At 38.1% G+C, this 14,388-nt stretch overlaps 2 protein-coding genes and 1 non-coding gene across 3 annotated transcripts in view; 2 read left to right on the top strand and 1 right to left on the bottom strand.

Annotated features, from left to right (window-relative positions):
• The window catches only part of LOC139935027 (uncharacterized), a 30,223-nt gene extending 27,718 nt beyond the window's left edge, over window positions 1-2,505 (top strand). Inside the window, exon 16 of the mRNA XM_071929481.1 lies at window positions 431-2,505. Within this exon, the coding sequence (XP_071785582.1) occupies window positions 431-476 (46 nt within the window). The 3' untranslated portion in view covers window positions 477-2,505. The remainder of the gene's footprint in view (window positions 1-430) is intronic.
• A 6,213-nt stretch (window positions 2,506-8,718) lies between these two features.
• On the bottom strand, window positions 8,719-8,800 carry Trnas-gcu (transfer RNA serine (anticodon GCU)). Its single transcript has one exon. It is a non-coding gene; the product is annotated as a tRNA-Ser (tRNA).
• Window positions 8,801-8,988: 188 nt separating this feature from the next.
• Window positions 8,989-14,388, top strand: part of LOC139935014 (protein dispatched homolog 1-like) — a 59,856-nt gene continuing 54,456 nt past the window's right edge. Inside the window, exon 1 of the mRNA XM_071929460.1 lies at window positions 8,989-9,163. The gene's annotated coding sequence lies outside the window, so the exon portion shown is untranslated. The remainder of the gene's footprint in view (window positions 9,164-14,388) is intronic.

Raw genomic sequence — 14,388 nt, 5'->3', positions numbered from 1 at the left:
ACATGTAATGTGGTTTTTATACCTGTTGACATTATGTGATAATTTGCATTTTGTGCTCAGAGCAGCTGTATGGAACTGGGCCATGTGCCCAGTATCATAAAGCTTGTAAGCACGAAAACTTGTTCAGCACAGAAAATAATTTCTTAGCAGAAACTGGTTACCAGCCAAAAGTCCATGAAGTTTACATTGATGTAACTGGTGCCCCAAAAATATTTTGGTTAGTTTAGAAATTTGCTAAGCAGTATTTTCTGCTTAACATCTGAAATTGGGCCTTGATGAGTAACACTTACTACACACTCCTGCAAACTTCTACATATTGTGTTTTTACCATAAAACGTTTCAAACTTTACCCTATCATTTGTAGTGGTCACTCATTTAATAGTCATTAAATTTTATAATAAAATTGTTTATTTTATTGATCTGTTTGTAGTTATCTCAATCAGCTCCTTGCGAATCATTGTGCTGCACCACTTTGAAGGGGAAGAAAGAAGTGGATCTTCAGCTGAGGAATATCAATATTCACCACTCCCTGCACTGTCTACTTTGAACAGCTTATCTCCTAGTTTCAATAAAAGTCACCTTTATTAAGTCACCTTAATTGTATTTACATCTTTTTGAAGAAACCACAGATCTTGAATGCTTGCAGAAAGCATCAACAAAAAATCATCTTCCCTGAGATTGTCAAAAGACCTTGTGGGAACCAAAAGCCTAAAGGATAACAACTAGAGTAACTGCATGTATTTACAGCAGATTGTGATACTCTTTCTCAGATCATCCAGACCTTTACAGGCGACACCTCATTTGTTTTCCAGCAAGGGTATTTATTATATCGTTTAACACAACGTGACCACACACCAATGCATAATGTTTGCTCCTCTTTTTGCTATAAGTGGATATGTATTTGTTTGTACTTGTGTATGCCCCTGAAGGAGGTCCGGTTTGGTTCGAAAGCTAAGGCCATTTACCATGATTATGTTTCATCAGATGATAAGATGTGTGTCTTAAGTATATTATTGTTGATATGAAAGTCAGATTTGAGAGGTTAAACTTATGCAAACTTAAGACTTGATTGCAACATTTGGATTACAATATGTACACAGATTAATTTCAGTGCCATTTTGAGGTTAAAATGTCAACAACTTATTTCTAAGGAGCCAAACGTGTGCAGAAAGCTGCAAAAAACTATTTTTCAGGCAACTAACTGATTTATTTTTAATTCATTGCATTTTTCAGTTTACTTTTTTAAAACCCCTTACAAAAATCTCTATTCCATCTCCGCTGCTTATGCTAGCGGTTTCTTTATCCATTTTATCCTTGTGTCCATGTCTGTTTGTGTGTGTGGAACGTTAAAGACACAAATTATTAATAAAATTATGCACATCAATTTTTGTGGTTACATCATACTTGTAACCATTATCTTTACATAACAAATTACTTTACGAAACAAATTTCGAATCACAGATAGCTATGTTCTCGTAGTGATTGATTATTGCATTTAGGCAAAATGTGGATCTTGATATCTTAGAAGTATATAACGTAATTATTGAGACATCAGCACCATCCAATTAAAATGGAATGTGTTAATAAAGCCCGTATTGAAAGTGAGAATATAAGTTATTGAGAATTTTTTTCTCGTCTCGTCCGACAGACAACCCCCAATTATTGTGGTAATATTCTGCCCTTCATTCTTCAACCACCTTCAGCATCTAACGATTGAATGAAAGTCAACATGCGTTGGCAATTAAATTATTTATATTTTTCCTTTCTCAAAACTAAAATCTCCAGCTAAATCCCAAAGTGGGTTCCATAATTTATGAAATTCCTATTCTGTATCATATAATATTAGTTTCTTTGTGCATGCAATTGTGTGCATTTTGCTGATGAAGTAAAATGGTGAGCGTTTGCTCTGGGCAGGTTCTTTTCTTTGTTAATCTGCAAGAGCCGTGACAGCATAGACCCGTTGTCGAATTAAATCTAGTGAAGAGCAGACTTCTTATTGACAATTATTTCAAAGTGACATGGAAAGACTAAGGTCGTGATGTTTTGTTCAGACCCGCGTTCAAGGTGAAAACGAGAGCATGTAGTAATTCAAGGAATTCCCTTGAAATATTACCCTCATGCCTGATTACCCTGAAATTATTATTTCGTTTCGCCGAGGTAAAATTACTATATTGTTCACTCGAATATTATTTCGTCCCCTCAGAATTTTCTCGAAGTAATACTTAAATAATACTTTTGTTGTAACGTTTAAACATTTTTAGGGGAACAAAAAAAACCACCAGCCAAACCAAAACCTTGTCCATGTACGGGCTCTGTATAGAACATTACATTGTAATTATATTCTAGAAAGTGTTTTCAAACTATCACCTCTGAGAATTACAACACGGAATATAATAATATCAACAAAAATATTGAAAAAAATTACACGTAATATCACGGAATCTATTTATTTAGGCCCAGACAGTTTCGTCCTAATTACTTACAATACAGTACAAGGGGGATTTCAACCGTTGCTGTAACCTTACAACCTCGCAAGCGAGTGGATTTGTGTCTACATGCAAGTTTTTCAGTATTGGTTTGAAAAACAACTGATGATTAAATTGCTTATACAACCCTTCTCAAAGAGTAAAGTTATTCGTTTCCTATTATAATATCTTCTAAAAAGTAGTCAAACGGGGCAATTTACATAAGGAAAAAACTGCATACAACCAATTGGGGTCGCCAGAAAGCTAATAATACGTGATGATTCAGAATTGTGGAGGTTTTTCTAGAGAAACAGTTTTTTGTCATGGACCCCATGGGATTTTTCTGAAGTCGGCAAGACGAAGATGTAATTGGCAAGACTGCTTCAAAGGGCAGCGCAGGGAATTTGCTTCTCAGAATGTCTACTGTTTTTTGACGTTGAAATCAAAATTGAGGATTATTAATGGGAATCGCCTTGCTTAAATTGCCTGGTTTACTGTTTTGTGTTTTTAAGTGGTGGTTCTTTTTTAATTGCGAATACAACCATTGGCATATAAATCTCTCTGGTTTGCCGACATTTTGACAGAATCTTAAGTTAGGGATCTGAGACTTCTGTAATTGGGGTGGAGGGACTGCTATCTATTTATCTTCGTCAGAGTGTGGGATTGGGACTTGATAACGGAGGGCTTACACGCCTTATCATAACCTTCAGCAATATGGGGCATAAAGTCATGTGACCAAAGTCTCCACCCCTTTCTTTATGCCCCATTTTCCGAAATTGTTAGGAATTTGGCAAGGAATCGGTTAGGAATTGGTTAGGAATTGTTAGGAATTGTTAGGAAATGGTTAGCAAATGGTTAGGATATGGTTAATTAGGACTTGTTAGGACTTGGTTAGGACTTCGCGGTTGTAGTCAGACCGCTGGTGTGAAGGGCCCAATTTCACAGAGTTGCTTAAGCAGAAAATGTTACTTTACAGTTGTCTGCTAAGCAGAATTGAGCATGATACCGGTCACAAGTTTTACATGCGACATGGTAGTTTGGCTGGTAATCTTATTCTTGTAAGCAAGCTACTTTTTATGCTTAAAGGCAGTGGACACTATTGGTAATTACACTGCAAATCCCGTTGGTCAAAAATTTCCCAACTTTTTTGCCCAACGTTGGTTCAAATATCAACTGACTACATAATTGGGCATAACTTAACCAACAGTGGTTGGGCAATAACGTTTATCCAATAGTTGGGCAAACAGTTTAACAAAAAAAGTTGGTCAAATCATTTTACCCAACAGTTGGGCAATAACTTTTGACCAATAGTTGGGCAAGTTTGTTTACCATTATGTTGGTTAAGATGTTGCCCAATAATGTAGTCAGTTGATATTTGAACCAACGTTGGACAACCGTGTTGGGCAAAGGTTGCTACCCAACAAAAGTAGCAATGATCGATTATTTGTTGGTTACTCCTTTATTCAATTGTTGGTTAGGCCAAAAAAAAAACGTTGATCGTCCGGATTTTTCCAAAAAGAGGAAGATGAGGGCCCTTTTTTTAACGTAAAATATGATGCAACAAAAACTTCAGTTCGGAAAGGGCATCTAATTTGCGGTACTCAACCCACACTGGATTCATCTGATATGTGCAGATGTTTTCAGCCAGTCATTCCTCTTCACTTCTGCTTCAACTTCTGCTTTGTTGAATCTGCTGGAAGCTGGGCAACTGTTGGGTAAAATTATTTGACCAACTTGTTTTGCAGTGCAGGCGGCCAGCATTATCATAATGTGCTATGCCCATTTTGTGTGTGCGCATGGTCGGCCTGCCAGTGGTCGACCCAATGTCTACATGAAATGGCTGTTACAATGTATACGACAAAATTCTAGGTCACCGAAAGCGTCAAATGCTCGGACTGACTAATAAATATAGCAAAATAAACTAAGGTTAAATAATATCATCGCCACAAATATTTGACAAGCAATCTTTGAAAGGAAAATTAAATTTGATCTATCAAAACCCTTAAAACTAATTGTGTTCATCCTTTTATAAAAAATAAATAAAAAAGTAATCCATACAATTCCTGGTAGCCGTTAACGAGACGCACTTATCACTCCTACGGGGATTATCGTTGGTTCCAATCTCCTGCCCTTTGTGTTGAACATGGAGGTTTGAGTTAATTTATACCTTGCTCAGGGCAGCCTGCTTCCGAGTAAAAGTTATTGAGTTTACTTTTTTGGCCCCGAGCCGCATGACTTGTCCTTGTTTTCCCCGTGTTACAATAATAACAATAATAATAACAATACCTTTTAACGGGTTGTATGTAGTCTTGAAATCAAGTCGGTAACTGTTGTGCGGTAAAATGCCCTTGGTGTGATAATAAATGCATTTTGAAAGAATCTAATTCTGACTATATACTGCGTTGCAAAAATTATTTTATTTCTTGACTTAATACTGCATTATGGCTTGTAATGGATTATTCCTCAAATCCTAAAGGCCCAAATTATACAGCTCACAATTTAAAGGTAAAAAAATTTATCATGTCAGAAGTAACCTGGTAAGAGTCAGCAATCAACAGTGTTCATTGCCCTTTTTTTTCTCTCTCTTTTTCCGAATTATAATTGGAATTATATTGGGTCTATATAATTTTGTCGAGATAACTGAGCCCGATCAAAAAGTCCGGAACACAACGGATTTAATCTAACCCTTGCCTTTTGATCGTTAACGACAACGGACTGTTCAGCCATTTCCCCAACACGGGAGTAAACATCAAACTTTTCACGGTGAACTCCGTCCTGCTTTACTTCTGAAAACTAAACTGTGTCCCTACACATTAATCAGTGTATTCTATGGGTAAACCTTTAAATATTGGTTGTTTTTGCATCTAACCAATAACGTTTCAGAGAAGCACTCCATTCCCCAATCTCGAAGAGTATTTTTGACAGCCAGCCGCCATGATGTTGCTTGTGTGTGTGTGTGTGTGTGTAGGCCTACCACTACTACTTACAGTACGAATGTTGTACATGTACATGTACACTAATACTAAATCATTACAGTTTTGTTACAATATTGCGCACCGGTAACTTTGCCCAACAACCAGAAAGCTTTGTGCACAACACCATTGGTTACTGTGGTAATTTTGACCAACTTTCGGGCAAATCTTGCCCAACTACAATAATAAATACATTGGACCAACCAGTTAACCAATAATTTGGTCAACTTTGCCCAAGCGTGTTGGGCAACGGTTTTGTTTAACCAACGTCCATTATTTGTGACCAACAAATTAGTAATGCATTTACCCAACACATTTTTTGACCAACAAATTTGCAGTGTACTCAGAATAATTATCAGCATAAAACCTCATTGGTAACGAGTATATTGGGGAGAGGTTGATAGTATAAAACATTGTGAGAAACGGCTCCCTCTGAAGTGACGTAGTTTTCGAGAAAGAAGTAATTTTCCACGAATTTGATTTCGAGACCTCAAGTTTAGAATTTGAGGTCTCGAAATCAAGCATCTGAAAGCACACAACTTCGTGTGACAAGGGTGTTTTTGTCTTTCATAGTTATCTCGCAACTCCGGCGACCAATCGAGCTCAAATTTTCACAGGTTTGTTATTATAAGCATTATGTTGAGATACACCAAGTGAGAAGACTGGTCTTTGATAATTACCAATAGTGTCCACTGTCTCAGCTCTATGAAACAATTGGCCCTGTGAGACTCTAGACCACCAATTACTTCAAACTAATTCGCGGAATATGGCGTATCTCATGCTCATGCCTTTTTTAGTGCATTAATTTTTGGTTTGTATTGTTCAGAATAGCTGCTCAGTAGAAAAGTTTGCTGAGTAAAATCGTTCTGAGTACAAGCATCCTGCAGTGAGTTTTAAAAACAAAACATAATAATGGTTGCTATGTGTCTATCATGACAGATTCTGGTGATTTTTGTTTGTTTAGTGTTTTGTCTTGACCCAGACAATTTTAAAATTGTTCAAATTAATTACCTTCTCCGCCCGTTGTACATCAAAAGATGCACCAACTGAGGACTTGGTAATAAAACATAGTTTCTAAGATTTGTTTGAATGTCTATCTTGTAAAGTCTGATTGGATGATATTGCACTGAATTGTCGATGTCACATCTAGTCTTGGTGTAAGACGTTTCTATTTTTCCTTTCACGCACAGCGCGGCACTAACTCACCAACAGCGGTGGGTGTATGGACTATGTGGGCACCTGTTTGTGAGTTGGCCGGGCTGTGCATGAAAGGCGAGAAACATCTTGCACAAAGACTATGTCATATCAAATCCGAACTTGAGTTCAGGATACTATTACAGAATTGGTTTATGCTCAAAGTGTAAAAGCACATTATGTAATTCAATTCAAACTCACATTTTATTTCCATACTTTCTTGAAAAAAAATACTGGAACAAAACTGTAAACGTTTGAGATAGATCGGCCACGAGAAGGGGTTGAAAAACCGATTTGCATTTTGCGTGTCATTGATTTAAAAAAAAAGAAAATGACATACCGGTATAAACGCTCACTGAGCGATAAACTCCTCTCGGGACATGAGTTTTAGTTTGGCCCCCATTTCTCATCAAAAATTACATTTTTAGACAGAAATAGTATTTCAGTGTTTTCAACTATTTTCATCATAGAGACCGTATAAGTTTTATGATTTTGGACGAGTTTCTTCTGACCAAATCTCTAATGTTCCTAATAATAATGTATTAAAGGCAGTGGACACTATTGGTAATTACTCAAAATAATTATTAGCGTAAAACCTTTCTTGGTGACGAGTAATGGGGAAAGGTTGATGGTATAAAACATTGTGAGAAACGGCTCCCTCTAGACTTGACTCAAGTCCCAATCCCGTGCCATCCCCAGAAAACTACTGTTTTGTGATGTTCTGCATTCCAAAACCTGTTCCGCATGCGGCTCGGGACCTCATTTTGACGGCGAGCGCGCACTGTACTGTATGCTACGGCGTTGGTTCATAGTAAGTTGAGGTAATAGCTTAGGGACCTCTCACACGAGAATGGGACTTGAATCAAGTCTAGGCTCCCTCTGAAGTGCCATAGTTTTCGAGAAAGAAGTAATTTTCCACGAATTTGATTTCGAGACCTCAAGTTTAGAACTCGAGGTCTCGAAATCAACCATCTAAACGCACACACAACTTCGTGTTGCAAGGGTTATTTTGTCTTTCATAGTTATCTCGTAACTTCGATGGCCGATTGAGCTCAAATTTTCACAGGTTTGTTATTTTATGCATGTTGAGATACACCAACTGTGAAGGCTAGTCTTTGACAATTACCAATAGTGTCCACTGCCTTTAATATTAATGAAACTATAGTTCTAATAAAATAGCACAATCCATAATAGCGTCTCAATGTGCTTTGAGGTGGGGTCTGCGGCGGGAAAAAATGGCTGTCCCGAGGGAAATCTGTCCGCCGGAGATTTTGTCCCATGGGTTGAATGAGGGTGTATCACAAGAGGGCGCTAGCAGAAGTAGTTTGTGCACAGTTAGTTCGCCGTACATTATGCCGTGAATGGGGAAGGGAGGGGGGGGTAGGGGAAGGGGGTTGGGGGGGGGGGGGGTAGTGTGGGGATTGACAGAATCACCAGGGTACAGAATATCCTCGAAAGAAGGTGTCACCATTGTCACCCAGTCCACGGAAAAGCAAAACCCACAACTGATACGATTGGTTTTCTATTTCTACCTCCATGGTGCCTAAATGCGAAGGTCCCAATTTATTTTCAAACGCGGTTAAATTGTTACGCGACTTGCTGCCACCCATTGTGTGAAATTACCAGAAACTTCATACGTGATTTTATGGGAAAAGCCAATGATTTCAAGTCAATTTGGCAGGCATTGCCGCCCTAACATCAGACTGCTCACGCCGTTCCATTTATTAAACTCCAGCCCCAATCAATCAGAAATCATTAACAGTAAGTAAAGCATTAATACTTTTTTAGTTTTTTGTGGGTTTTTTAAATTCTGTAGGCATAGTTGCCAAACTGTTATGAAAATGCTTTAGCCTAGAATAATAGTACACTACACTGTTATTTACGGGTGTCCATTTGCGGGCCTGTATGGTAAAATAAGTGTGTTGGAAGATGAATGAAATCGCAAAATTTTTGAGTGAAGAAGTGACTTTATTTTTATCAGCAATAGTAATAAATTCGATGCATGTGTTCAGGAAAGAGATTTATTAAAATTGACGATGAAAAAACAAACGATACTTAAATTGATGAAGAAAAAATTTAAAAATTGGCGACGAGGATGGGATTCGAACCCACGCGTGCAGAGCACAATGGATTAGCAGTCCATCGCCTTAACCACTCGGCCACCTCGTCAGATGATCATGAAGGGAGTTGATCACTTATAACCTATGTGTATTTTAAAATAGACTGGTACCATTTGCATTTCACACCGTGTTAGAGTAAGTGTACTATACGTCTAGGTGTTTTACTAAACAACATTATTCCGGAAGTTGGCTCTCTCAACTCGGCAGCATGCATGTCAACAAAAGCAGCATGCGAAATCGTGGAGACTGTTGTTGATGGTTGAAGTTCGACTGGCGGGACACTCAGCAAGGTAACTTTGGTGAGATTCGCTCTTCAAAAAAGTTACACACTACAGTCAGTGAAGGAAGGCACTCATGTGTTCAACTCGAGTCGTTTGAATTAATATTAGAGACTGGGTAGAAACAGAGAGAGGTAAGGTAACATTAGAATTTGAGAGTCTAGACTCATTCGTTGTCATTTAACTCATTCCTCTTCGGGTCCTAATATTAGTATCGTAGGAGGTCCTGTTTTCGAGGTGTCCCTAATATCGTGGCAAATCTTTTACCTCTCTGTGCGCGACGCAAACAGTCCCTAGATAAAAATTGTGTGGTTTTATTTGCCAAGCAAAGAGTCTCCTCTTCTTTGACCAAAACTTAGAAACACGTAAGGCTCCACTGGTCATTTGCACTTGTAAATGCAAAAAAGTTGGTATTTTAGGCGTTTCTACAAGGTACAAAAATATGTCATAATGTTGAGGCCATAAAAAAATATTTGCCCACCGAAAAAGTTTCATCAAACGCTATTTCAATTCACAATTCATGATGATCAAAATCATGTGACTGAATGTTTTGCTGAGCATTCTTAAAGAAAAATACCGAGGCTTAAAGAAGCCATGTGCCTTATATTATTTTCTAATATTTTTTGAGATTTTTATTTTGTAACCCTCGTATCAATACTATTATTTATATTAAAATTTAAACATCAGCTTGTTGATTCAATTATCACTGTTTATTAATACGCTTTATTATAAATATTAAGAAAAAAAGTAGAAAAAAAATAAATAGAAATCAGATTTTGAAGCCAGTAATTATTCACACTTTTTATTTTTGTTTTATTTTTTAAAATTTTTTGCAAGTTACCATGGTAATTTTAAAAATTTAATAAAAAAAATTTTGAATAAAATGAAGGCAACTGCTGGCTATACAGTCATACACAGAGTCTCAAAGAACACTTGTAGTCACTGCAGATGTTTCTTCCATGTATGGCTTCACCGGGAAACCATACTTTCTTGTTTGCCATGAAAATAGGAAAAACTCAAAACAAATGGGGCCAGTTGAAGTCATCCAAGATCGGTGTGTGGTGTGAACATTTCAATGTCCATCAAGTTTTAATATATGTTTGCATACTTCGTATTAACAAATGAAGATAATTAGGGCATCGGTTGATATATTGCATCATTATTTTTTTCCCAATTCAAAGAAAAGGGCATAATAGCGTGATAACTGGTAAGCAGAGGATACTAGGCCTACTTGCCGTCAACTCGCCGTCAACTCACTTGTGCCGTCAACTCGCCATCAACTCCTCCAATATACATTTAAAATCCACAACAGAAGCTTAGGAATCCGAAGCATAGAACTGTAAAGTATTAGCTAAAAGAGAATTCGCGTAAGTTTTAACTCAATGAGATATCCTTTTTTTGTAAAAATTTGTGAAAAAGTGGTGGCGCCATACGGAATGATCCCATTGCCATTGTTTTCGTTGCCCTTTTCGTACCTAAAGACAACTTCTAGAAATTGTAAGGCTCCCCAGCCTTATTATGGTTTCCAGTCATGCTAGTAGTAGGCCTGTTGGGCGTGATCGGTCAATCTGCGCGATCAACCAATCGCGCTGCGCGATCGACCGATCGCGCTGCGCAATTGAAATATCTGTTGGTCGCGCAACAATCGGTCGATCGCACAACATTCGGCAACAAACATGCGGGAATGGCTCGGCGCGATCGGCCGATTGTGCAGGAATGATTTTGCGCGATCGGCCGATTGTGCAGGAATGGTTATGAGTGATCGGCCGATTGTGCAGGAATGGTTTTGCGCGATTGGCCGATTGTGCAGGAATTGTTTGGCGCGATCGGCTGATGTTCAGGGGCCACTTCACAAAGATGTAACATTGATTGTAACTGCATATCAACCGTAGTGTGACGTCACTATATAAATCACTATGGTGATACTGAAAAAGTCCTGCTATGAATTTTATAGCTTTGAGAAATCGCTTAAAGGAATAGTTTACCTGCACAATCGGTCGATCGCGCAAACCCATTCCTGCACGATCGGTAGATCGCGCAAAACTTTTCCTGCACGATCAGTAGATCACGCGAAACTTTTCCTGCACGATCGGTAGATCGCGCAAAACCATTCCTGCGCGATCCGCTAATAACGGGAAAAAATACTCAGAGCGCAATCGATCAATCACGCAAAGATGTCATTGCGCGATCGACCGATTGCTGCGTGACCAATTGATCCTAATTTGATCGTTCATTAGCGCAGCGCGATCGGTTGATCGCGCAAATTGACCGATCGCGCCCAACAGGCCTACCCACGAATTTCAGTACCCATTGTCTCTACCTCCATGGTTACACAGGGAAAGTACAACACCAGTATTCTGAACTGTTCCCCCTTTTCCATGCATGTTGGCTACTTCTACAAAGTTCATGTTGGCTAGCATGGCTAGCCTGTGAAAAGGTGTTAGTACTATAGTTACAGTTGTAACACTCACATTGTAACACTCAATATTGTCTTTGACATTTCTATAGTATAGACTATACATTTTTATGTTGAATGATTTATGTGCCTTTCATCTTTTGCATTATGCACAATAATGTATGTACAGTAGTTTGTAGATAAAAATGCTACTCCTAGAACTGTTTCGGTTACGTCCGCTATCGTCTCCCGGGAGAGAGACGAAATAGTTCTAGGAGTAGTTAAATGCATGCTCATAAAAGAGTACTTGAAAAACTAGATTAAAAAATGATGGATGGTAATCTTCAATTCAATAAAGAAGCGACATTTCCAAGGAAGAAAAAGAATGTATGTACAGTACAGGATGTAGGTCTGAGTGTACAGTAACTGGGACGCTGTATACTTCTAGAAACTATAAGAGGGGCCCCTTATAGTTTTTAGAAGATGGGCGCTGTACACCTTTTTTTGAAATTTGTCATTTTCGGTCATACTAGCTGATATTTGATATTGAAAAAAATTTCAAAAAAAGGAGCACACAGCGCCCTAGTTACTGGGTCTCAAAGAATGTAGTGTTATCAAGCAAAATAATATTAGCAACAAAAATAAAAGTTATGTGTAACAGAACTTGTAATGTTATGTATGACCATGGAGCTATTTATATGACTTCTGGGTTATTTTACCAACTGAGGCGGTTCGCACCACAGCAAAATTGAACAAAACTGGAATTTAACTAAATGATGATAAAAGAGAAAACAAACAAGTGAGGTTTTGAACGTCCGTTTAAGAACAAGTCACTACTCTTTTATTCCCATTCATAAATGCCCTTTTGTTAAAATTGAAAAAAAAAATACAATTATAGACACTTTGACAATTGAAAATTTGAGGTTTAAACATTTGTTTCAAATCGTGAGAAATCTGTTTGTGAAAGTGTGTTTTGAGGTAGATTATGCACTGTTACTAATATGAAAATATAGCTTTTAAATAAAATTGGCGTACATGAGCTTGCGTGCCCAACACGTGGAAGCATGCCGGTTTTAAACAGCTCAAGCTGGTCATTATCAACTGTTTAAACACCCCACGTGACAGCTCTTATAAGAATAGCGAAACTGTTTTAGCTATATGAATGAATTATAATATTTGGCCAAATTAAAGATAAAAAATATCGTAAATAAATGCTGCCTGTTCAAACAGCTCAGGACTGAGAAATGTGCTCGGGGAGTGGGTGTACATGTAATTGTGTAGTGCATGGAGTCATTCCATCCTCCAGTCGATGCTGTGGTCAGTGTTTCACTAGTCAGTAGTGACTACCTGTATTTAGGAGGTACAATGTAGTCAGTTATAAAACTCACAATGCAGCCGGTTGCTTTTTTCTGTAAATTAGTAGGCCTATATTTAAAATAAAATAAATTAATATAATAAATATATTAAAAATAAGTGAATCTTGAGGAGAGAGTTGAAAGTGTCCAGTGATTCTGCTTGACAAAATGTGTTTGGCAGTTGGATTGAACCGGAAGGCTGCAGCATGAGAGAAAATGTCCTCACCCGTAGCACTTAGTGAGTGGCCTTCTGAGCGAAGGTTCAATGTAGATGTACTGTACTGAGTCATTTGTTGAGAATTAATTTTTATTTATTTTTTTGAGTTAGGAACAACAAAAATATGACTAGAGCTGGCGCTCCACCAACTCAGTAAATGTGGCCCTGTGTATGTTGGCGGCCTTTGTACATATATGTCTTTATTTTGGGTGGCCGTCAGAAACCAATCAACTGCCACGTACATTGTGCAGTTGTAGCAAGCAACCACACTCCGACTTTACGAAACAACCTTTGAAGCAGCAGCAGAGGGATTTTTATTTCAAATATCAGGTAATAAACCACAGGGGAAAATGACTGAGAAAAAAATTGTACTCAAGCGTGCTCAAGATCCATCAAAACAAGTAAACTGCACCAATAACAGAAACCCAACACTGCAATGAATATAATCAAAAATATGGAAACATAATTCACAGATTATTGTATGTAAATCATATTGACATTGCTGCTTGTGATAGACGCAGTAATCCTAGCTTAGGGTTCCGGTTTAATGCAATTTAGCGTGGCACGCAAGGTTGATGCCCTTTTGCCAGTGGTGTTATATGTGGTAGAAACCTCAAGTTGAAGTGGTCATATGTTTATTCATATAGCAAGGGTCTTTGCTTTTTGGTTTGTTGCATACCATGTACTTGAACCTCGTTTGCAGCTCGCCAAACAAAGCCAACACATGGTGGAACAATATCCTGTTTCAACATGTTGGTAAGAATGTGTCATGTTTTCAAATCTGCTGCAGCCCAAAGTCTTTGCTTCAATCCATCTCAATGTTCGTGTGTACAAAAAAATCACCCATTTTCATTATTAAAAAAGTATTTTCTCAATGAGAGAAACTTATCTGAGAAGACCTTGACTTGAAAGTACAAAGTAAACACAGGCCTGATTTCAATGGAGGCAACAAGGGCAATTACTTAAATGGCAGTGCCCCCTGGCATTGCCTTGGTGCCCTTGAGATGCTTACAGTGGAAATTTACAACTTTTTCATGGGATGCTCTTTATCAATGAATCAATGCCTTAGTGCCCTTCTTGTCCTTTCAAGAACGAAGCATACGTATGTATGCCTGTAAACGGCATTGTATGCCTGTAAACGGCATTGTATGCCTGTAAACGGCATTGTATGCCGGTAAACGGCAAGTCCAAATGTTAAACTTTCCTTGCACTGTAATAGTTCAATGCAAGTCCTGTATAATTGGCTTCTGATAATCATTGGAACCAGTTTGTGTAAAGTGGGCATGGCTTGCAGTGTAATTACATCTTTTTTTCATACCCCCTGGGTACGTACATAGACAAAAGTACTAAAGAGAAGCATACAGCATTTTTCTCACAGATACAAATGTCATG

The sequence above is a fragment of the Asterias amurensis genome, chromosome 1 (assembly GCF_032118995.1).
Source record: "Asterias amurensis chromosome 1, ASM3211899v1".
NCBI classification, from domain to species: domain Eukaryota; kingdom Metazoa; phylum Echinodermata; class Asteroidea; order Forcipulatida; family Asteriidae; genus Asterias; species Asterias amurensis.
The sequence above is the reverse complement of the archived record's forward strand: the minus strand, read 5'-3'. Positions and strand labels throughout refer to the sequence as shown.